The sequence below is a fragment of the Lynx rufus genome, unplaced genomic scaffold (assembly GCF_022079265.1).
Source record: "Lynx rufus isolate CCGP_SWC_20201006 ecotype Redwood Valley unplaced genomic scaffold, mLynRuf1.p SCAF_2, whole genome shotgun sequence".
Classification (NCBI taxonomy): Eukaryota; Metazoa; Chordata; class Mammalia; order Carnivora; family Felidae; genus Lynx; species Lynx rufus.
This window is the reverse complement of record NW_025814834.1, coordinates 29,335,103-29,360,052: the sequence shown is the minus strand read 5'-3', so window position 1 is coordinate 29,360,052 and position 24,950 is coordinate 29,335,103. Positions and strand designations below refer to the sequence as shown.

The following is a 24,950-nucleotide window of genomic DNA, read 5'->3' as shown; positions in this document are numbered from 1 at the left end:
CTATTGCTCTTCCGTAGTTTTGCCTTCAGAACCTGTAAAAGGAAGAGGGTAAAAGGTATAACTATTTAAAAATCTATTAATAACCTATATTTGTATTAGCTTTTGTTGCTCTCCTCTTTCTTCTGTTCCCTGGATTCCTGTATTCCATCTGATTCAATTGAGGGAGTATGTGTGTGTGTGAGAGGGATTCTATCTAGGAGGGACATTGAACCACGAGACCATTGCTAGGTATTTTTATACAGCAAAACTAAATTCTGGCCTCCCTCCTCACCTCAATCTATTTCTATGTGCAGTGTCCCTTGGCTCCTTTGCTTCCCATTCTCGATTTTGTTTGCAGCTATGTTGTCAGTTCCATTTATTCTCTTGGCCCTGCTTCTCATGTATGCACCAATTCCAATTCCCTGTGGTGAGCCCCACTTCAAAGCCCATCATACTGTACATTTTCAGAATGGAAGGTACAATTGATTTGTTCATTTTATTGGACATTTAAATAAAAGTGTGGAGGCGTGGGTGAATATCCTGACTGGTCAACCACAAAGAAGTCTGCATCAGCCTTGTTTTCGTACAATACCGTGACAACTAGGTTATAGACTTTGAAAATCTGGACTCACAGATCTATCTGTGTCCATTTCCTTACATATTCATTCTAAGGGAATGATTCAGTTGTCATTGACACAGCCCTGGTTATAAATGTATTAAGGTAGGTTCCAGAAGCATCAGTGAGCAAAGTTGAGGACCTGGGGATGTGGGATGGGGAAAGGGTTTGAAAAGAACTGTATCTGGGGGGAACTTGATCTCTTCTACCCAGTTCTACTTATAGAATAAGAAACAGACTAGTTAATGTTTTGTTTCCCACCAACCATTTATGGGTGCTTGACTGTATGGCTTTTCAGAGATGGTTAGAGGCGTCACATCTGAAAAACCCACCATAGTAAATAGAGAATGAAAAGAACAGAGATTTTAGTATCTAAAACACATTGATTTTTGCAGATCTTCTCATTTTCTCCTATGTTGTTTCTTCCATTCCAAGTTTCTCTGAAAGCCTTGCTCTTTAGGAGCTGCCAGATGCCAGATCACTTTCATACGGCATCTCAAGAGCTGGACTACGTTCTTCTGACTGCAACGTTATTGTCTAAGACTGGACAATGTGAGTCATGACCATTAGCACTACAGAGATCGTTTCTTACTCGACTGACTTACTGTCTGGCATAACTAGATCTTTTTCCTCATCTTGGATTAGACCAGAATACATTCTATCTTTGTATTCTGAAACCAAAATTAAATAAAACATATTGGCTGTAGACTATAACAACCTCTGAAATGTTCTAGGTCAGTGTTTTTCCATCTTTGTTGACCAGGACTTACAGTGAAAAATGTATTTTACATTATAGTCCAGTACGTGCACTTGTGTGCATATAATAAAACAAAAAAGTTACAGGAAACAGTACTTACCCTTTTCTAATCTTTACTACTCATCTTTGTTTTTCTATTCTATTCAAGTGCACCGGGAAGAAAATTCTGGTCTTCTCACTGCTCTTTACTTATCAATTTTATTCCAGTTCAGGGAAAAAATGCCAGTTGTTATACTGATTTTGTCACCCACAAAATTTTTTGACAACTCACCGAACTCACACTGGAAAGCTCTATCAAGTGATATTTGATTCTTGATGCTCATTCAACAGCTAGCCCCGAAACAACCTGAGATCAACCCCATTTTCTTTATGTTATCACCACTAACATTCTTCAGTCTACGTAAGATTATGACTTAGTAGAGGGTCTAAGAATCTACCATTAAGAAATTTTTTTAGTTTGTTTATTTTTTGAGAGAGAGAGAGAGAGAGTGAGCGAGCAAGCGCAGGGGAGGGGCAGCAAGAGAAGGAGAGAAAGAATCCCAAGCAGGCTCCTCACTGCCAGTGCAGACCCCAATTCAGGGCTCAAACTCATGAACTTGAGATCATGACCCGAGCTGAAATCAAGAGTTGGATGCTTCGCTCCTTATCAGGGAAATACAAATCAAAACCACACTCAGGTATCACCTCACGCCAGTCAGAGTGGCCAAAATGAACAAATCAGGAGACTATAGATGCTGGAGAGGATGTGGAGAAACGGGAACCCTCTTGCACTGTTGGTGGGAATGCAAATTGGTGCAGCCGCTCTGGAAAGCAGTGTGGAGGTTCCTCAGAAAATTAAAAATAGACCTACCCTATGACCCAGCAATAGCACTGCTAGGAATTTATCCAAGGGATACAGGAGTACTGATGCATAGGGGCACTTGTACCCCAATGTTCATAGCAGCACTCTCAACAATAGCCAAATTATGGAAAGAGCCTAAATGTCCATCAACTGATGAATGGATAAAGAAATTGTGGTATATATACACAATGGAATACTACGTGGCAATGAGAAAAAATGAAATATGGCCTTTTGTAGCAACGTGGATGGAACTGGAGAGTGTGATGCTAAGTGAAATAAGCCATACAGAGAAAGACAGATACCATATGGTTTCACTCTTATGTGGATCCTGAGAAACTTAACAGGAACCCATGGGGGAGGGGAAGGAAAAAAAAAAAAAAGAGGTTAGAGTGGGAGAGAGCCAAAGCATAAGAGACTGTTAAAAACTGAGAACAAACTGAGGGTTGATGGGGGGTGGGAGGGAGGGGAGGGTGGTTGATGGGTATTGAGGAGGGCACCTTTTGGGATGAGCACTGGGTGTTGTATGGAAACCAATTTGTCAATAAATTTCATATATATATATATATATATATATATATATATATATATATAAAGAGTTGGATGCTTGATTAACTGACTGAACCCCCAAGGTGCCCCCTAAGAATCTACCATTTTAATTAACCACTTAGATTGTTCTGATGTCGAAACTCAGGAGTAGATCCTCTACAATTTGGCTTTTCTCCATCTGTTCTGGAAAGCTGCCAGTCACCTCCATCATGACAGGTCTTCCAGTTTTTCTCATTTCCCTCACAAGGGCCTTGGAGACCTCACTCCTTTCCTGAGTACTGCTTAGCACCAGCAGGCTCACTGGAACAATAGTGCTGACACTCTGATCCCTGCAGATACTGTCTCCCTGGGCCTCTTAAAGTACCTATTCTGTCTGGGACTGAGCTCAGCACAGTCCTGCGGACACTGACTTGGGCTGCGTGATCATCCTCTAGGGGCCGATGATAAAGCCACACTAGTTCTCTAAGCCTGACCCACCCATTCCGTGATTTGTCTGGCCATCCACCGGCTGTTTTGCTGAGCTCTCAGCCAACCATTCAGCCAAACTGGAGATGTCCTCCATCCACCTTTTCCAGTCCCATTCATCCTCTTGGGACCCTCTGCTCTAGCCCAGCTACTCTATTTAATGTCTTCTGAATACAATTCCACACTGCCTCAGGTTCACACTTCTGGTCATGCCTTGGTCACCTGACATGTCTCCTTGGCTCATGTGTCTCCTTCTGGTGGTGCACCTCCCACAGCCTCTTCTACTCTTCCTCTGAGCATGCTTCTTTTTCACTACATGACATGAGTAATTCCTACTCATCCTTCTAGACTCCACTCCCATTTTGTTTCTTCTTGAAAGCCTTTGCTAACACTCCTGTCTATGTCAGGAGACCCCCAATGTGGTTCCATTATGCCTGGGCCTCTCTCTGCATACCACTGCCTTCTCAGTTGGGTAGTTTTTTTTAATTTTTAAAAAAATTTTATTTATTTTTGAGAGAGAGAGAGCGAGCAGGAGAGGGGCAGAGAGAGAGGGAGACACAGAATCCCAAGCAGGCTCCAGGCTCTAAGCTGTCAGCACAGAGCCCGATGTGGGGCTCGAACTCACGAGCTATATAGATCATGACCTGAGCAGAAGGTGGACGCTTAACCAATTGAGCCACCCAGGTGCCCCTCAATTGGGTAGTTTTAAGTCAGCTTTGCTGTTTCCCACGCTAGATGGTGAGCACTTTGAGAGCAAGAACAACATTTGATTTATGTTCATGTCTCTAGAACCTAGTATTTCTTTATTTCTTCTTTTTTTATTATGCTAAAAACATGTAACGTGAAATCTACCTTTTTAACATGTTTTTCAGTGTACACGAGCATATCAACCAGGTACACATTGTTGTACAATAATCTCTAGAATATTTTCACCATGTGTGACAGAACTAGCACAGTTTCTAACTAAATGTATGATCATTTGGTTATTTTTAGCTACTGTAAGTCCCAACTAAATTTGAAGATATGACTAAACTTCTTCCATATATTACAAGGACCTCTCGTTTCCTTGTGAGTTTCCAGATTAGTTATTATGTACTCTCTTTACTTTTGACCTGTCTTGCTTTGCTTTATTGAGCTTTTTAATTCATTGTGCATCTTTGCATTTACTTTTTAATATTCTTATGGCTCCTTTCCCAAGACGTGTTTGTGTGGCCATAACTCTGTTATTGTGTCCCCCAGTGTCTCTCACAGTGGCCAGCATACAGATGGTGCTCAATGAATCGCTGGTAATTTCCTTCATAGGTTTTAATAGATTTTAAATATGATCTGATTTTTGAATATAGGATAAGGGTGATGAAAGGCTTACCTCCCCTTCATGGTTAATTGATGATCAAATTCCTTTCTTCAAAATTTAGTGTTAAACCTTGGATAAAAAGGACATTTTTTTTTTCAATTGATATACCTACCATCTGAGACTCTTTGATTTTCCTGGTTGGTGTATGTGGTGGGTAAGGTGGTCTTTTCATCTCTTTCGTCTAAGTCAGTTTCTAAAAGTCAAGAAATTATGTATTAAATTAATGGAAAAGATTAAACAAACCTCATACACGAATCATCTCATTGATATGTTAATAAGCAGAGATCTCCAAACAGCAAAATTCTGATTATTTTTAATGCTCTGATCTTGGAATCTCTGGAACAGTGTTTTGGTCAAGGTCACCTTCAGGTGACAGAGTCAAGATCAATCAAATATATATATATATATATATATATATATATGTATACACACACACATATATGCTTTGACCTTTGTTAATGAAAATAGCATAAAATCAGGTTGTTCTTTTTTCACAAAACCCTCTATAATGCAAGTATTATGGAAAATTTAGGACTAACTACCAGTCAAAGGAGTCAAATTTAGAATGACTGCTTTATACCCCATTCTCAGAAAAGGAATTTGTAGCTCTACCCTGCAAAAGCAGGAAACCTCACAGAGGGCCTCAAAAATCTGGGAATAAAAGAGTTCCAGTGAAAATCGACTGCTCTTTGGACTTCTGAGTCCATACCCTTGGATTCCATGCTGTCTTTGGGCTTCATTGACTTTGGCCCATTCCTGGTGACTTGACTACCAGGCAGAACCAGGTCTGAATTCCCAAAGCCCACCTTTCTGCCCAGAATCTCTTTTCCTTGAGGTCTAGTCTCTCTGCCCTTCCCCTATGGCCATGCTTTGACCTCACTAAAACTTCTCTAGTCTGGACCAAGGAAGTCCTCTGTCCACTGCCCAGTTCTTTTTACCAGTTAATTCATTCTAAGAGGCAGATTGGGTGAAATCTGTGCCACACTGATTGTTAAACATTTTCAATATTTAGAGATTAAAGAAAGATGATAACATTTCCTTGTCAGTTTAGGATTCGAGAAACTGCCCATGAGAAAAATAAGCTTATTAAAATTTATTTTTTTTTAAGTGATCTAAAAGTGAATGGGATGTTGTGAGTTGGATTGTGTTCCCAAAAAGACATGCTGAAGTCCCAATCTCTGATACTTGTGAATGTGACCTTATTTAGAAATAAGGTTTAGCAGATCTAATCAAGTTCACAGGGGGTCATACTGGTGTCTGTGTTTCATCTCAAATGGACACCATTTGAGAAGAAACACAGACACACGCACAGAGAAGACTGACATGTGAAGACAGAGCCAGAGATTGGAGTGATGCGGCTATAGCCCAGACCGCCAGACACTGCCACCAGAAGCTCGAAGAGGCAGGAAAGGGTGCTTCCCTAGAGCCTTCAAAGGGGTCATGACCCTGTCAACACTTTGCTGTAGGTCTTCTAGTCTCATTTATTCACTAAGGAATAAGTTTCCCTTGTATAAGCCCCCCAGTTTGTGGTAATTTGTTATGGCAGCCCTGGGAAATGAATACTTATGATATACGCATTTATAAGGTCATAGTGCTTTTTTTTAAAGCTTTTTAAAAATGTTTATTTTTGAGAGAGAGCCTGAGTGGAGGCAGGGAAGAGAGAGAGGGAGACAGAGAATCTGAAGCAGGCTCTGCGCTGTCAGCGCAAAGTCCCAATGTGGGGCTCAAACCCATGAACTGTGAGATCATGACCTGAGCTGATGTCAGATGCTCAACCAACTGAGCCACCCAGGTGCCCCAAGGTCATAGTGTTTTTAAGAGGTAATTTCTTTAGCATTCTTATGAGATATTTTATTTCAAAGGACACACTGAACTTGGTAGTTTATTTTGTCAATAATTTCATTTAAATGTGATAAAATGTAGATTATAGTTACCAATATCAAATAGTGATTCAGTTTCAACAAATATTTTATTTTTTTCATGGATGATTATGGTGATCTTATTTTTTTAATTTAAATTTTAGTTAGTTAACATACAGTGCAATACTGGTTTCAGAAGTAGAATTCAGTGATTCACCACTTACATACAACACCCAGTGCTCATCACAAGTGCCCTTCTTAATACTCATCGCCCATCTAGCCCGTGTCCCACCCACCTCCCTCCATCAACCCATAGTTTGTTGTCTGTCATTAAGAGTCTCTTGTGGAGCACCTGAGTGGCTCAGTCAGTGAGCATCTGACTCTTGGTTTTGGCTCAGGTCATGATCTCATGGTTCGTGGGTTCAAGACCCATGTCAGGCTCTGTGCTGACAGCAAGAAACCTGCTTGGGATTCTTTCTCTTTCTCTCTCTAAGCCCCTCCCCTGCTCGCATGTGCATGCTTTCTCTCTCTTAAGTAAATACACTTAAAATAAACAAAAAGATTCTCTGTGGTTTGTTTCTCTCTCTTCTCTTTTCTTTTTTCCCCCATCTTCCCATATGTTCATCTGTTTTGTTTCTTAAATTCCACATGAGTGAAATCATGTGGTATTTGTATTTCTCCGGTTGACTTGTTTAGCATAATACATTCTAGCTCCATCCACATCATTGCAAATGGTAAGATTCTATTCTTTTTGATGGCTGAGTAATATTTCATTTCTACAACTATTTTAGTAGTCTTTTAATAACAGCTCAATAAAATGTCACATCTAAAAGATTACCTGATTGATAGGGCTGGAAGCTGATCAAATCTCCAAGTGCAACAAGTTTCTCCTGTTGAAAAATTTTATAATCAGAGAAGTAAATGACCACAATTGCTAACTTAATCATTCTTCAATAGAAAAGCACCTTGAGTCTTGATTTTTAGGTAACCAACAAACATTAAAAAAAAAATTTTTTTTTAACGTTTATTTTTGAGACAGAGAGAGACAGAGCATGAACAGGGGAGGGTCAGAAAGAGAGGGAGACACAGAATCTGAAACAGGCTCCAGGCTCTGAGCTGTCAGCACAGAGCCCGATGCGGGGCTTGAACTCATGGACCGCGAGATCATGACCTGAGCTGAAGTCGGACGCTTAACTGACTGAGCCACCCAGGCGCCCCGGTAACCAACAAATATTTTTAACATGCCAGAAATTATATAATCTAATGAGTAGTGCTCTTCTGTTGATTTCTTCAAACTCTTATTGCCTTCTTATTGTTTTTAGGGATAAGATGCAACTGAATCCACAGAAGATCAGCATTTGCCTTGGCCCAGAGAAAATCAGTTTATAGTCAGTATCAGAGTCAGCTCTCCTGTATTTATTTGGACATTACCTGAATTAGATCACTTGTCATTCTGGTCATCATTTGATTACTGATTTCAATATCTTTGAGATCCGTAAGAACCACCCAAGTTCCATTCTCAAATTTTACAGGCATAGAGAAGACGATCCCTTCAGGAATACCAAACTGGCCTGCAGTGAGCAAACACAAAGCAAAGCAAAACAAAGTGCTCAGAACAATAAACCCTCCACATTAAGCACCGTAGAAAAGGACAGACATCGTATATGGTTTTTAATGATAATAATGGCGGAACTATATTTCTGGCAATTCCTCTCCTGGGAAGATCGAAACATTTACTCCAGAAGTATTGCCTGAGCACCTCTCCAAGTTCTGACAACTCTCTCCTCTGTGTTTCTCTCCGAAAGAAGAACTACTGTTCGTCTTGTTGTGCCTTCTGTTGCCTCTGGCTTGGTTCAAACCCCCTGCCTCTGCTTCGGGGGCCAATGCAGTCTTTCTCCTCCATTTTTTCTGGATTCCTTTTGTCTGCTCCTTGTGGCCTTTCCTTGACACCGCAGTAGCCCAAGACTCCAAGGCATCTGTCCACCTGGCCTTGCTCTGCTAGCCTGAATGTGGCTGGTCCATAGCTCTGGTGTGAGGGCCGGGGGGGGATGGACGGGAAAGTGGATGACTTCCCCGCAGTTCCCAGGGCTCAGTTTGGATGTGTTCCAAATAAAAAGATCAACAATACTTACCACTAACTGAACAACATACAGATAAAACTTCCCCCTCTTTTTGTGAGTCAATCAAATGAGAAAGTTATTCTTGCCATCTGGTCATCAAAAATGTTGCCAGTAGGACAAAAATGGGAGGATAATCAAGAAACTGGGATCTAAAAGGCCTTTCCTTAGAGAGCATCCCAGGTTCTCTGTTCAGTCTGTTTTTTATCTGTAAAAAGCCAGCCTTACGGGTGGACAACATATGAGAGTTTACCTATATATTTCAGGAAGATAATGATTACGTGCTCCTCACCTCCAATATTGATCCCATTGCTTGCTGGTGAATTCCTACACAGCTTAATCAAACTGTTTACAAATAAAGACAAGGTTTTAAATGCCTGTTACCCTAAAAAGGTCACATGCTGGGGGCACCTGGGTGGCTCAGTCGGTTGGGCGTCCGACTTCGGCTCAGGTCATGATCTTGCAGTTTGTGAGTCTGAGCCCCACGTCGGGCTCTCCGCTGATGGCTCGGAGCCTTGGAGCCTGCTTTGGATTCTGTGTCTCCCCCTCTCTCTGCCCCTCCCCTGCTCATGCTCTGTCTCTCTCTGTCTCTCAAAAATAAAAACATTGAAAAAAAAAAGAACTATAAAAAAAAAGGTCACATGCTGATTTGAATTCACCTCATTCAGTAAAAGGGTGCTTCTCACCTTAATTGCAACCGAAACAAGATCCACACTGTCTAACCATCAAGCAGCAAGGAGGAGACCCAGCCACAGCCCTGCCCTCAGGGTATATGCCTCCTAATGGTGGGGACGTATGTAATCAACCATGCCACCAGTGAGGGCAGGCTGGAATATGCTGTCTGACAGAGGAACAACATGCTATGTGTGTACAGAGGACAGACAGATTGATTCTGACTTGGGGGGCTTGGGGGGATTACCTTGAGTTGCACTACAGCCACTGGAATAACAGGGAAGATGGTGGTTCTCCTGATAACATAAGGAATAGAAGAGGTAGATCACATGGGAGAGGAAGACAGTTCAGTTTGGTGTAGTTTGGTTTGAAGCGACATCTAGGTGGCAATGTTTGCATAGGCTGCAGCGCAGCAGAGAGTGAGGCCTGAAGCTTTAGGGGTGAATGAGTTTGCACAGGGAGAAAATAAAACACAAAGGAAAGAGGTGCTTTCGATAGAAGAACCCACAGAACACAGAACGCCAACTGTTCGCTCTTTCTACTTTGCAAAAATGGTAGCAGTCCTCTGAAATGGTTTTTAGCAGATGAAAGCAGTGAGGCTGTAAAAATGCATGTCTGGTATTTGTGGCTGGAGAGCAGGCTTTCCGCATTTCCACTGGCACCTGAGATCTGTGTCCTGCTGTGCTCTCTGGATCCTGCCCCTGTGCCTTTGCTCCTGTGGCATCCGCAAGATGTTCTTCCCACACTTGTCTGCCACAGCAACACTACTCAAGCTTGAAGGCCTCCTGGAGTGTCACCTCCTTATTGAAGTCTGTCCTGATTCTTCCTGCCATCTGCCTAAAATCAACCTTTCTTTCCCTTCCTCAGCGGGGATGCAGTGAGAAAAACTTAATGGAATGGTTTAGTTGCTGTTAGCTGGCTCTTCTTACTCTGCTCGAGATCTCCTGAAGGCAGAGGCCAGGTCTGATCCCTGTGTGCTCCCTGTGCATTCGCACAAACACTCCTGGATCTCTGAATGGATAACTGAATGAATGCATGGTGAATAAATGGCAATAGAACTCTGGACGTCCGGACAGTTTATAGTTCACGTCAGGCAGGAGGTGGGGAAACGGAAGTAGGAGCACAGAGCATACCTGGAAGTTTGAAAATAATACAAGGTTTAAAAACAAAACAAAACAGATTTACCTTCACTTAGTACTCCTAAAGATACGATCTCCCCAGGAGGTGAGCCCTGGTACCAGTATTTCAACGTGGTGGCTATACTGTGTGCAGCTAAGATGCTTCCAAATTGTTTTCCTGTCTCAGTCAGCTTTTTGAGAGTTGCCACAAACTGTCCGTTTACCCACTCCCTATAAGGAGACAAAGAAACAATTTTACAACGGAGGGAAGAATGCAAGTGAAAAAGAATGTTCCTTGGGTCAAGGATCTAAGTATTCAAGCTTCTTCAATCTCATAAAAAGTCAATGGAAAAGTAACGAACTGTAGCAGAAAGGAATCCCGAAGTGTCAAATGAAAAACATGATAACAAATATGAAACACACAAACATGGTCAGAGAACTGCAAGAACGATTACTTCCATTACAAAGAATTTATTCTATATGTAGATGTTATCTTTGGAACCAGTGGTATCTTTCATCCTCAATAGAATGATATCATAAGACTTTGAGCTATTCACATTGAGACCGGGGAAATAACTAAGTTGTTAGAATCTATAAAGTTTAAATTCAGGGAGTAGTTCAGCTAGACTAGAACAAAGCCTCGAACGGCTGTCCCCGCTAAGCCAGCTGGAGATAGCTCCATGAGACACTGCCCCTACCCAGAGGAAGCATGCTGCAGGAGAGTGGGCTCAGGGCACATAATTTCTGGGCATGGGTGAAGTGCCTCTGATCTGAGGAAGGGGCAATGGGAAGGAAATGCTGCAACTGGAAAAGGGCTGCAAAGTTTAGAAAAAAACACTTCAGAGTCACTCCTCCTCTCCCCTTCCCCACCCCATCGTATTGGGGGTGCTGACTGTGGCAGGCTTGGGTCTAAGTGCTTTGCCTGTGCTAATCCCTTTCATCTTCCCAACAGCCTTATAAGGCTCATACTATGTGAGCATTTCCATTTTGTAGACGAAAAAACTGAGGCCTAGAGTGGTTAAGGACCTTCTCTGAAGTCACACAGCTAATAGGTGGCTGTTTGAGAATTCCAATCCAAGTGGCTTGGTTCTTGAGACCATGCTCTTCACCACTTCTGGGTTCTGCCTCTCCTGGGACAGAGCACCCAGCACGGGCCTGGGCCCGCTCACCACCTTAATTCCTTATTCTTGAAATGTTCCCACCGATTTCAATTTGGATACATGTCTCTGTCTCTGTGTTAAATGAAGGCTCACTTTCCGTATGCTTGCTTTAGAGACAAATTTAAAGGAGCATGTGGGCTACTTGAAGGATAGTCTAACACAAAAATTCATAATTGCAAAATCAAATAAGTTGGGCATGGGGATTGACTGATTGATATTCTGTGGAATTTTCTATGTTTCTTCAATAGAGCACATAAACAAAGGTGGGTGTGAATAATGTCAAGTTATTTTTGTACAATGATTTCTAAGATGATTTAAAGGATTATAACAACGATTATACATTTACCCAACACTGTTAGTATACTTGACTTAAAAATATACCATACCTATCAAAAATCAAGCTCAAAACAGGACGTGAATAGTTAGGAGGTCCCCAAATAGCACTCTCACATCTGTAAACTCTGGCTTTTCTCAGATCAATGTAGTTATTTCCACTAATATTGCCCCAAACTATCACATTTTTGATGCCTGTGAAGAAAAAAAAAAATGTTTAACATAATAATGAGCATTAATATAAAAAAGTTGCCTGCAGTCTATTTTTTGACTGTGCGTTTGTCTTAGGATTGATCGATCTTTTTGCTATAAGATGATCTTAGTTTATGGTCCCCCAAAATGTGGAAATGGCGTGGATAAGTTCCTTAATCATCGGGGTTTGGCAATTCCTAATCGCGCTCTGTGTAGGGCACGGGCATATCATTGAATTCAAGAAATACTGAAATGCTCCCTCAAAGAATTACTACTGAAAATCGTACCACCGGTGTGATCCTTTTACCACTCTGCTTGCCATTAAGAGAACTTTTTCTCTGCTTTGGTTCTGACAGAGTCCTTGATTCTACACTGGAATAGACATCTTGGCAAATCACTTAACCCCTGAGTTGGTTTCATTTCCAGCAGAATGAGGGTGTTATAATCAGAGGACCCCAGGAACGTCCTAATCAACAAATAATTGAATTGGCTTCTACGTGTGAGGTGCTTTTAGGTGGTACGTTTGGAAGAAAACAAATGAGCCCAAATCCTTGCAACATTCTGGGGGTGGAGGGGAGCAGGTGACAAAACTACTTACTATACAAAGTGATGTGTACCATGAAGGAAAATAAGAGGATAGGGGTCAGAGATAAATAGTGATTAAGATTTAATATGATTCTAAAACTGTGGATCTTTTAAGAATATTGTATCCAAAGTGAAAAATAAGTAATTTGATTGGTTGATTGATTCACTTATTTATCTGCTTAAAGACTTCATTCTAAGTTCACACTACTTCCTACTGTGGAGATTACATTCTTTACTGTTCTGCATGAGGGAAGATTGCCGTTTGGTTTCACGTAACAGAATATCCTTGTGACTTCGCTTAACTAGAAGGAATTCGCATTTCTTCTATAATAACAGGTTGAGGTAGGCAGTGACACGGGGGTTTGCTCCGTGGCTCAGAAGATGCTACTCTCTTGGCCTGCCCCACGTGGTCCTAAAACAGCTGCATCAGCTCCAAGTATCACACTCTCACATAGTTGTGTGCAAAGGCGGGCAGTAGGAAGAAGAATTCTGCTTATCAGATTTAAGGCTCTTTATAGCTCTGTTAGAGAAAATCATAGTGGACATCTGCTGTTTTTTCTCCTAACATTTCTTCCTAATGTTTCTCTTTAACAGCATCCTGGTTTTCCTATAAATAACTACCCTTTCTCAATTTCAGTCCATATGGTTTGGGTGGGGCTGTCCTCACCCCTCAGGTCTATCAATAGGCACGAGACCCAGATTCCAGATTTCTGGCCACAACAATTGTTTTGGAGATGGGCAAATGGTCCAAGCCTGGCCAATGAGATATTATCCTGCTACTTATGCACACTTGAGAAAGCAAACCCTCTTTATACTGGGATGGCTAAGCTATGAACGTATGAGTCTGGAGACACCCGTGGCCACTTTGCCACTTTTTATAAAGAGCCTGCCTGAGAGTCAAACCAACGCTGAGGAAAGCAGGGCTGAGGGATAGGTCAAGAGAGAGAACCAGCTAGACCTGACATCACCATTTAAGCCCCAGCATCCATCTATGCCTGAAAAAAAAAAACCCCACAAAAAATGTTCTGACTTCAGTTGCTTTGAGTGGACTTTCTATCACCTGCAACAGAAAGAGTTCCAACTAAGCCAATGCACATGGTCTGAGAAACAGGGTTATGTGTGAACTGAACTCAAGGGATATCCCGAAAAGGTCTGCTACCCCCTTGGCATCTGGAATCTTCCCCCAAATGATTCTCCTTGATGCTTTTCAGATTTCAGGTCCCTCTGCTTCAATGTCTTTGTTGGTGCTGAGTTTCTTGTTGCTACTCCGCTGACAATTCCAATTGACTACCGTCCCTCTCATGTCTCTCTTTCCTTTACCCAATAGCTGAAATTTGTCAAATATAACAAACATTTTTAAATACAGCACCCCGCTTTTAAATACACCAATCCGGGGCACCTAGGTGGCTCAGTCAGTTAAGCGGCTGACTTCAGCTCAGGTCATGATCTCATAGTTTGAGTTTGAGACCCGTGTCGGGCTCTGTGCTGACAGCTCTGATGGGATTCTGTCTCCCTCTCTCTCTGCCTCTCCCCCCACTCGCGCTCTGTCTCTCTCTGCCTTTCAAAAATGAATAAATGTTAAAAAAAAATTAAAAAAAATACACCAATCCATTTTCTGAACTGGTCTCATCCTTGCAGGATTCTGATGCCTGCCATTCCAAAGACCAACAGAAGCAAAAACAGCTCAGATATAATCCCGTGGACAAGTGAAATACCCTCGCAAATGTCTACCACATGCTGGCCACTCTTCCAAGCATTTTGGAAACATTATTTTTTGAATCCTCACATCAGTTCCAGGAGGTAAGTGCTATTAACATCCTCATGTTACAGATGAGGAAACTGAGGCAAGGTTAAGTGATTGCCCAAGGTCACACAGGTGGGAAGTGAGGTAGAGCCACTTAAATACACCCCTGATTATTTTTTTAAAAAAACACTGATTACCTTAGTTGACTATTATAATGGAAAATTGGAACATTAGGTTTCAAATTATAGCTTGAAAAATATGTCTTATATGAAACGTTTGTTTACTAATTTTTATTTTAAAAAACTTAGTCTTTATTTATTTTTGAGAGATAAAGAGACAGAGCATGAGCAGGTGAGCAGGGGAGGGTAAGAGAGAGAATGAGACACAGAATCCGAAGCAGGCTCCAGGCTCTGAGCTGTCAGCACAGAGCCAGACGTGGGGCTCGAACTCACGAACTGTGAGATCATGACCTGAGCCGAAGTTGGACGCTTAACCGACTGAGCCACCCAAGTGCCCCTGTTTACTAATTTTTACAATGATGGACAAAGTCAGCCAGTCATTAAAAACAGTAAAAAACCAAAAACCAGTTTGTACAATAGTCAGATCACACAATAAGTTTACCCAGAAAAATCCTAACGGGTAGGGTCTTCCTAGCTGCTTTGAGATCGCCCTGTTTAAAACCAGAAACAGAAACGGAAGCTCACTCACTGGAGGGGGCTGTTTTCAGTTTCCTGGCCAGCATGGCTTTGGCTTGGCCTTCCACACCCAGCGCCACAGCGATGATATTATGTGCCACGTTTGGGGCGTATCTCATAAGCAAAACTGTTTTCAGATTCACGAAGGCTTTTCCTCCCACAATAACTCTGACGGAATCGTGAGCATTTTTCTCAATCAGCTGTCCAAACAGCCGACACAGAGGAAGCCTGCTTCGGATGCAGCCTTCTAGAGTATACACCTCCCGGTCGGCGCTGTCGTCCAGGATGATGATCACGTGGGCCTGGCGGAAGGCCTCCTCCACTCTGGTGCAGACGGAGACGCTCCGGAGCAAGGGTGCCACCAGGTTCCGAGTCTCAGTCATGAGAAGGTGGAGATCTTCTTCCGCCTGCTCCTTGTCAAATAGATTTATGCTCATCTCCGTACGCATTCCGAACACCTCGCCACTTACCAAAATGGGAATTAGGCTGTAGCAGGCAGGGACAGATGCACTAATAAAAATGCAAAGCCAGATTACGAATAGTTAAATCTTTTGCCCCTGTTAAGCCTTTATTCTTAATAGATATTTCAGCATGTGCAGTAATCAGGTGATCTAATAGCTTAAATCAGCGTCCATAGCTGCATAGACTTTTTAAGACTAGAAAGCCAAAGTTGAACAAAAAAATGCTCACTACTAATCCCTTACTCTGGCCCTCTGAAAACAATCCCCAAATAAGAAATGTACCTGTTTCAAAAGTTTCAAATAAAATAGATTATGCAGAAAGCAGATTTTAAAAGAATGGTGTCATATCACTCTGATTACATGTTTACATTTTGTCTTAAAAAGGTAAAGAAATAACAAGTTTTATTTAGCCATAGCTCTTTTCTACTTCATATTCTTATCTACAAAGTAATGACATTTTGGAGGAAAGGGCTATCTTTTCTAAATCCTTGCAAAGAAGGCTAGGATCAGCATAGGTTAGGCATCATGGGTCGGTGTCCACAATTCAGCAAGTATCTGGGTAGCTGACCATCTGGGCCACTAGTTTTTTCTCTTTCCAAGCTTTAAATTTCCACTCTTAGGTTTTAAATTCGGCAATCCAGAGTGAGTCCACAAAACCCTAGGCCCCCCACTCTCAGCCTCAAGAAAAGCAGAGCCCCAGGCCCACGCATGCTTATATGTTCTCTCTCTCTCTCTCTCTTTCTGTAACTGACATCACTGTGTGGCTCAAGGTGTGCCATGTAAGTTCCGGGAGGTGTAAGTAACAAACCCCTTTTTCCAAAGTTTCCTGACGGTTATTGCTGAGGGTGTCTTGCAGTCACGGTAAGAACCACAGGCTGGTCCAGCCACAACACTGGTTAGTGAGGCAGGCACACAACAGGAGGTGACAGAGGAAGAGCCAAGGAAGAGTCAACGTCAGCTCTAGCAAGTGGGGAAGAGGGGAAGGCAGCGGGCAATGAGATGGGAGTGGGGGAGGAGACAGAAAGTGAGGGAAAGGGCAGGAAGGACAGCAAGGCAAAGAGCAAGAATGAGAGCAGCAGAGGGCCTGAGAGACACAGACTGAGGGGACAAGAGCTGGAGATGGGGTTATCAAAGTACTTATCTTTGCTATACCCTTGCTCTTCGATTGCATGTGTGTGTGTGCATACACACACTATATTGTAAAGCTTAAATATGGAGGCACGTGGGTGGCTCCGTTGGTTGAGCATCCAACTCTTGATCTCAGCTCAGGTCACAATCTTGCTGTTGGTGGGATCGAGCCCCATATCAGGCTCCACACTGTCAGTGCAGAGCCTCCTTGGGATTCTCTCTCTCCCTCTCTCTGCCCCTCCCTGGCCCATGCACATGTACTCTCTCTCCCTCTCAAAATAAATAAATCAAAAATCTTAAAAAAATAAAACAAATATGAAGCTATATTGAGGGATATATATGCATCTATCTATCTATCTATCTATCTATCTATCTATCTATCTATCCATACAAATCTCGAACTTGACATTCAGATGTTCTTCCATCATGGACTTAATCCCACGCTATTGTTCTTTCAAAATATAAACACCCAATCTCACGAATCCTGGAGTTTGACTGTGCTACCTGGTGATCCAGACCTGCAAGGGATTGACAAGATCTTTCCTGACTTCTTCCTGCAGTTCTTTTTCTATATGTGCTTCCAGGTTCTCTTGAGCAATTATCTTCATCAGCTCAGTAGTCATGCTAGAGGTGACACCGTAGTAAAGCTAAATATTAGGAAAGAAAAAGTCAACACCGAGAATACATAATTAGCTGACAGTAATTATAATGGGAAGTTCTTATTTAAAGCCAGAAGAGCGTAAAAGGAGAGCTGAGGGAATACTTTGGAAAGCAAGACATTTGAAGAACAGCGTGAGAGAAGGATAATGTTTTGAGCAAATAAACCAACTTAATTCGCATACCTGGGCGTACTCCAGGAACTCGTTATAGCCTCCTAAAAGCAACCCCTCTCCTCCACGATCCAACAGCTCTCTCCAGATGATGGGGGAGTTTCTGTGACTCCACTTATTCTTTTCACACAAATCTTCTAGCCACTCCTATTGAATGATATTCCAAGACACGTCATCCATTGAATCGGTGTCAGAATTTAGTTCAATACTTCAGAATTCAAACACAAACTAGCTTGTTTTTTTACTACCACTGAGTATACATAATAAAATTTAGACATCTTTACACTGTAAAAGGTATATGCAGAAAATAGTAGTGAGTTAAGTAACAAATTGATCAAATCAGAAAGATGATTCTTCAAATTTGCTGACCTAATGAAAGTACTGAAAGTTGCTCTCTTTGCTGAGGAGACCGTGAATGAAAGTGGAGAGCTTTAAAAGAAAAGCCAAGTGTCCCAACTCCTCTGATATCCAAAAAATTCAACTGGTTCTTCCCTTGCTTTTCTCTATGAGATATTTCCAGTCTTAGGGCCACGTAAACTTGACCCCGATTTCCAAATATGTGGGTATAGTTTATGTCATTCAGACTGCATTAATGAGCTAAAAATCATCTATGGATGTTAATAATATTCATTAGGAAAAGTTTAAATCATAATTATCTGGTTTGTGTAGACCAGGCTTTCCAATGACAAGAGCTGAGTAGAGCTAGAGAGCAATTTTCTTGTGAGTAAAGTACATGATAGCATTCTTGCCATCGGAGGCGTGTGTAATGAGACTACCTTACGCATAAAATCTTAGAAACTAATTTATCTTGATTATGCTGAAGATCTCTGTGCCTTTATCACCGCTTAAAGCAAATAATGCTGCTGTGAGGATTCTACCACGGTTCCCCTAGTCATTATACAGCCTGACCAGTGAATGTATAGGTCTGGACCCTGAGGGTGCAGAATCAAGAATGGAACATACAGTCGGATAGGGGAGAATTTATCAATATGAATCACTCTTCTACAACTCAGTGGTATACATCCTGGCAAGAACCTCAGAAGACAGTGGTAACACGTTTCTAGAATGGCTCTCTGAAGCTTGGAGAAAGTGATGGTTCACAAGAAATGAAATGGAAATGCCAAAACGTCCATGGAAGACAACAGGAGAAGGAATCAAAAAGCTCAGAAAAGTGGGCATGCTGGTATGGATATGCTACTATGGAAGCATGGAACCTACTAGTCAGTTACGTTCTCCGGAAGGGCCTGGAGGACACTACTTTCATCAAAATGATAAGAACTGTGCTGGTGATATGTTTTCAGCATCACTGAGAAGCCTGGTATGGATGTCCATTACTGGCCAGGGCTATTAAAGGACATGCTGTTCTAGAGCTGGACCCCCTGGGGATTGGGGTGATAGAATCCTGAAATAAAAGAGGCTGGGGACAGTGTCCACCAGAGAACATCTATATTGTGATAAAAGCATGAGACAACCAGCAGATAAGGTGACTTAGCTGAAGGCACAGTGGGCTCACAAAAGAGACAGAGGTTACGCTACGGCCCTAGAGAATGAGCCACCACTCACTAAAGCTGATCTGGCCATTGTTGCTGCTGAATGTCCACTGTGATGGTAATACAGACCAACACTGACCCAGTGATAATGACACTATCCCTCAAAGACATTAACCAGCTTCTTGGTGGCAAGGTGATTACATTTCACCCCTTTGAGCCTAGAAAGGGCAGTGATTCATCCTGACTGGAATCAACAATCTGGTTTGTGTAGACCAGGCTTTGCAATGACAATCACAATCAATATTCTGGGTAAAGAACTGCTTTTCCTGCTTGTGGGGCTTTGGCCAGCACCCTGCCCAAGAGCTTACAAAATATTCAACCTAGCCACCCGGGATGCTGTGTGACATCACTCTGAACCACTTTGGATTAAAGCATGTGTAGAACTGGGCATGTAACCATGGGATGCACTGGCCCTATCCTAAGTCACATCACATGGCAGCCTGATAGAGGGATAGGACAGCCCACTGGAGGTGCTTAGAGGTTGCTACCTTGTAGGGATAAAGCACTGTCTTTCAGGATGCAATATATACCATGAATCAATATAGTGCTTTTTCCCCAATAGGTGACACATATGGATCCAGGAACCAAGAGATGGAATTAAGAGTGATCCTGCTTACCATCACTCCCAGTGACCCACCTGGAGAATTCGTGCTTCCCCTAACCTACTTACTCTAGATTCTATGGGTCTGGAGGTCCTAAGTTCCAGAGGTGCAAGGGTGGTTCTATCAGGAAGAGTTCCATTAAACTTTAAGTTATGGCTTCTGCTTGGTCACTTGGAGCTCCTGTGCCAAGGGACAGCAGTCAAGGGAAGGAGTTACCATCCTGGAAGGAGTAAATGCCACTGCTGATCTGGGGCATGTGGGCAGAAAAGAATATTTGGCATCTAGGTGATCCATTGGGGAATCCTTGGTACTGCTTTGCTCAGTTTTGACAGCAAATGTGCATGTGCTAGAAACTAGGACTCAGACCCCTAAGGATACAGGTCTAGTTCATTATGCCTCATAAGTCACCTAGACCAGCAGAGCGGGAGGGGGATCGACATTGGGCCGTAGACAGAAAGGTGACGAGCGTCAGTTATAGGCCTAAAATGATATGCAGTGGAGACTATGGTTCTTTTGACTAACCATCTTCTTGTAAAGTTTCCTCAGGGAAAGACGCCAACCAGAACCTCAGAAAAGCTGTTCCCAGATGGTATGAAATTATTATTTGGAGAATGTGGATCCAAAAGGCACAGCTGGTGAACTGTAGCAGATCGTGTCATATGTCTTTCAGATTTCCTCTTCATGACCAAGACACGCACTGCCTGGGCCACCAGGTGCACTGGCTGCTGATGGCTCAGTGCTGAGTCTCTCTACAGGAACCGACCTCAGAGAGGTTCCCTTGCTTAGAGTTAAGTCCCTTCCCCAAGGGCAGCCTGCATCCAAGGACTGTTAGTTGTGCCAGTACAAAAGCCCAGCCCCCTCGCCTGTATTTAGAGTATCTCTGAAGGGCCACCCAGCTTCAGAGTTCAGGGCTGGCTGAGCCTTCTGACGCAGCAGTATGGTAGTGTCTCGTGTCATTAGAAATCAGATGAAGGACAATGAAAAGTTAAAAAGGATAATATAAGTTACCTGGATTCTAGGAGAAAAAAATAGCGAAATTTATTCCACTGATTGGTTAGGGCCTCATTTGTTCTACTAGCTACTGGGGAAAAAAATACATAATGTTTTGAGACTGGTAAGTAGAAATTTATTTTATTAGTGTTAAAATATCAGTAGTACATGAACGTTTATTATTGGAAGCCTATCTGATACACTGGCTAATATTTCATTCAATTAGAACACATTTTGTGAGTGTGTGAGTTTAACACACTAGAAAGGCTTCTTACCTCCCAAACATGAGGATGTTGTGTAATTTTATGTATCCGAAAATTAGGAAGATTCTTTTGTAAATAATCTGCCAGAAGTTCTGCTTTAGCATAATATGGGCAATCTGCTCTACCTAAAAGAGTTCAAAATAGCAACATTTTCTTACATTACACAGAAATTGTCATGTAGTTGTAAGTATTTGCCATATAATTACAGAAATAATGATATAGTTATGATATATTCTATTACATAGAATTATTATATAACTGCCACCATGTAAACTTTTGATTTTTATAACAGCAGTAAACATAAAATTATTTCATAGAAGGTCAGGATCTTAAGTAATAAAATGTGGAAAGAAAATAAAGACTGTTGGATATTTACTCTCTTCCAGCATTAGCTAGATCTCACTCTCTCTAAAGGGTTGCTGTGCTACTAACTAAGCATGAATTACTAGTAATGAACTACTCATTAGTATCCACTAAAAGGCCAAGTATGAAGTGAGGAGTGGTGGTAAAATCACATGGTGCTAAAGGGAGGAGAAGCCGAAGGGAGAAAGACGAGTCTGGGATAACTTCTATTTTCTGGCTTGGGCAGATGATCCTGCACTTACTAGAGAGAAACCACAGGTAAGAAGTTTAATTATAGACAAGTGCATTGGAGGTATGTGCAGTATATCTAATCGAATATGACCAGCAGGTAGCTTCACATGTTAAGTCTCAAGTACAGGACCCATGTGAGGGATTAAGATACAGATTTTGTAGCCATCAACACACAGGAAGTTAAAGCCACCACAGTAGATGGGATTAGGTGTCTGAGGGAGTAGGAGGAGAGGGGCAGGAGCCAAGGGCAGAACCCCCTCTGCAACAATCTTCCCCAGTTACTCCCAATCATGAGTTCTTCAACTTCAGGGTGACTTCTCAATCATCAAACTTCCCACCCACTCCCTGTCTGTTAGCCTCCCTGTTTAGTTCAAATCCATGGTTCATGAATTCAACCACTCTCTGGCTCATGTTGTAAATTATCTTGCCCTACTATGCTTCTGGCAAATCAGCCCGGTAAAAGCGTACCTGCCTTTCCTGTTGCTGGGTTCCATTTGCTAGGCACCCCTGGAAAAACATGGTAGAACCAAACAGAGAGGCGCCATTATAAATTCATGGTCACTAGCCTCAACTGGCCTTCAACTCTGCCTGGAACTCCTTCTGTTTTATCATCACTCTTTTCTGTTCTTCACAATTACCCTTCTAAACTTGGCCCGCTTCTTGCAAACCTCTTGTCTCCATTTTCCCACTACTATTGGAAGGTGACAGAAAACCTCGCTTTCTACTTTACAAAAACAAACCCAAATCATACAAAAAGGCATCAGCTGGTAAATCCTCCAACCTCCTACCATCATTCCTATAAGCCTGTCTGCATTTGGACTCATCCTTTCCTTCTTCCTCCTATTCAATGGAAGGTGGCTCCTACCTCCTTTCCAGGTCTAATCTCACCACTTATGCTCTGAATACCACCCTCTTCTGCTTTCAGAATTGCCTCTCTTTCAGCATTTTATCTCTGTTCTTAATGTTCCTTTTCCATCATATTTAAATATAGTACAGTTATATTTAAGTTTTTCCTGTCCTAAAAAAACCAAAAAGCCTATGTCCCTCTTTAGCTAACGCATTCTACCTGCCCTTTTCTATGAAAATTTCTTGAAAGAGTCCTCTACATTTGCCATCTCCAGTTTTTCACTTCCATGTATTTCTTATCCCATTTCAATCTGGCTTTAGCCATGACTCTCTGGAGGGACATCAGGGAAGAACCTCCACGTCATTACATCCAATGGATACTTTTTGATCCTTCTCTCATTGACATTTTCTTGTTGGCATTTGCCCTCTTCTATCCTTCTGAAACACCCACTACGGTCAGGTCACTCTTCGGGTTTTCATCCTACTTCTCTGGCCATCCTCTCCATACTTTGTAGGTTCTTATTCCTTTATCAATCCCCTAAAAGGAGCATTCTTCACTGCCTCTTATCTTCATACTCTTGCATTCTTTCTGGCTAATCTTCTCCACTCTCTTGGTTTCAGGTAGAAATCTGTACATCCAGTTCAGAACTATCCAAGATGTTTACACCTTCCTGTAGTTTTCCATCTCCCTCTAAATGTCTCATAGGCACTCAGCATGTCTAGGGCAGATTTTTCCCAAACTCCCCCACTGAATCTGCTCCTTCTCTTATGTTCTTTATGTTGACTACGTAGTTATTTAAGAGAATTAAGAGTATCCAGGGTATTAAGCCTACTTTTCCAATTTTTGTTTTCAGTGACTCCTTATCTACCCATTTTTCCAAACCATTGGTTGGAAATAATTTTAACTATTTCTTCTCCCTTACTTCTCTTCCTCGACCTAATTAGATATCTAGTGCTGTGAATTATGTCTCTGTAATATCCCTCCAGTCCATTCACTTCCTTCCATTTCCATTGCCCACCATCCCAGACCAGGCCGGCCACTATCTCCTTCTTGGACTATTGCACCTAACTGGGGTCTTGGCATCTAATCTTTCTCTTCCAATGGAGAATAACATTCAGGTAAAATGAAAACTTGATTATGTTCTCTCCTTCCAAAGCCTTCCATGTACTTTGGATAATGTTTAAAATACTAAACATGGCTCACAAGAATCTATATTAACTAATTCTGGCCTCAGCCTACGATACTCTCTCCTTTGTACCCTTTACTCCAATCCTACTAAATCTATTTCCATCTTCTGCTTATTGTACACTCTCAATCATCACCAAACTAGCTTTCCTCGTTCCAACCCCACTCCTATGCTTAATCCCTCTCTTCTTCCCTACCTCCTTTCTGCTAGGTAACTCCCCATCTTTCAGATCTCTGCTTAAAAAACCACTCCCTCTGGGAGGTCTTTGACTCCACTAAATGAGGTCTCCTGCCACACTACTCCTACAGAACCTGCTCTGTCACTGACACACAAGCACCGTCTCTGTAAGTTTTCTGTATCACTGCTTTCTCAGCAAATAGTCAGTCAGTGATCAAAAATGTTCTTCTGAATGAATAAAGAAGCAAGCAAAATCGGTTTCCAGGCAGATGGGAGATTCCAGTTGTGTTAATGCATCAGAAACTTCAAATAAGGACTGGACAGCTTCTGTAAAAGTCACTGGTGACTCTGGTGAGGGCCATATCTGAAAGGAGGTAGAAGCAGAAGCCAGATTGAATGGAAGGACCTGAAGACAAGAAAGCAGTCTGCTCTTTCAAGAAACTTGCCGAGAAAAGGGAAGGAGGCAGGTACAATAGCCTGCTGCTTTTCCTGAGACCCTTTAGTGGTTTTTCTGGACGCCAGTGGACGTTTTCAATCCTCCCCCTCCATTGCTACACAGGTGGGCTTCCTAAAATGCAAACACATACTCTCCTGCTTAAAAAAAAAAAATTAAGACTCCTCATTGCTTTCAAGATACAGTTCAAACACCTTTGTTTGGTGTACTTTACGTGCAAGGATCTGACTGCTGCTCCCATTCTAGCCCCAGGTCCAGACTGTTCCTCCATTAGGCCATGAGACCTCTAGCCTCTTCTAGCTTTTATCTGGAATGGCCTCCCTATCGCAAATATTCACAAATCAGCTCCTGGAATGCCTCCCAGAGTCCTGTGCACATCTCCCTTATTTCATTAATTCCAGTGGATCTAAATTTCTTGTTTACATGCTGCTGTACTCCGTGAGACCGAAAGCTCTTGGCAGGCCCTGGTGTTGTTTTCCCCCACTGTATCTCCAGTGGGCGGGAGTGCTTTGCACAGGGCGCTGCCCAATAAACATCTTTGAATAAATGCAGAAGAAGCTTGAGGTGGTCCATATAGATGCTGGAGTCGCTAGAACAAAAGTTAAGAATATCACTGCTAATTGGCCAAAGGAGGTGAGAGTTTGGGTGTTTTGAGAGACCTACGGGGGGGGGCACCTGGGGATCACTCACCCGCAAGCACGAATTTGGCCATGTTAAAGCCGCGACCTAGGACCAGGAACGGCGGCTCAGCGGTTCCCTAGCAACCACGGCGTGGCGCAGGCGCACTTTGAAGCAGAGCGCGGGGTCTGAGGCCCTGTCGCAGACGTGAGGTGTT

General features: G+C 42.3%; 1 protein-coding gene across 1 annotated transcript; it reads right to left on the bottom strand.

Annotated features, from left to right (window-relative positions):
* Positions 1-24,827, bottom strand: MDH1B (malate dehydrogenase 1B). Its single transcript, XM_047082181.1, has 11 exons — positions 24,806-24,827; positions 20,870-20,982; positions 17,465-17,599; positions 17,127-17,269; positions 15,047-15,543; positions 11,871-12,012; positions 10,392-10,555; positions 7,849-7,988; positions 7,256-7,307; positions 4,671-4,751; positions 1-32 (listed from the first exon to the last, which is right to left on the bottom strand). The coding sequence occupies exons 1-11, from the start codon at positions 24,825-24,827 to the stop codon at positions 1-3; spliced, it is 1,521 nt and encodes a 506-aa protein (XP_046938137.1).
* Positions 24,828-24,950: the final 123 nt, after the last annotated feature.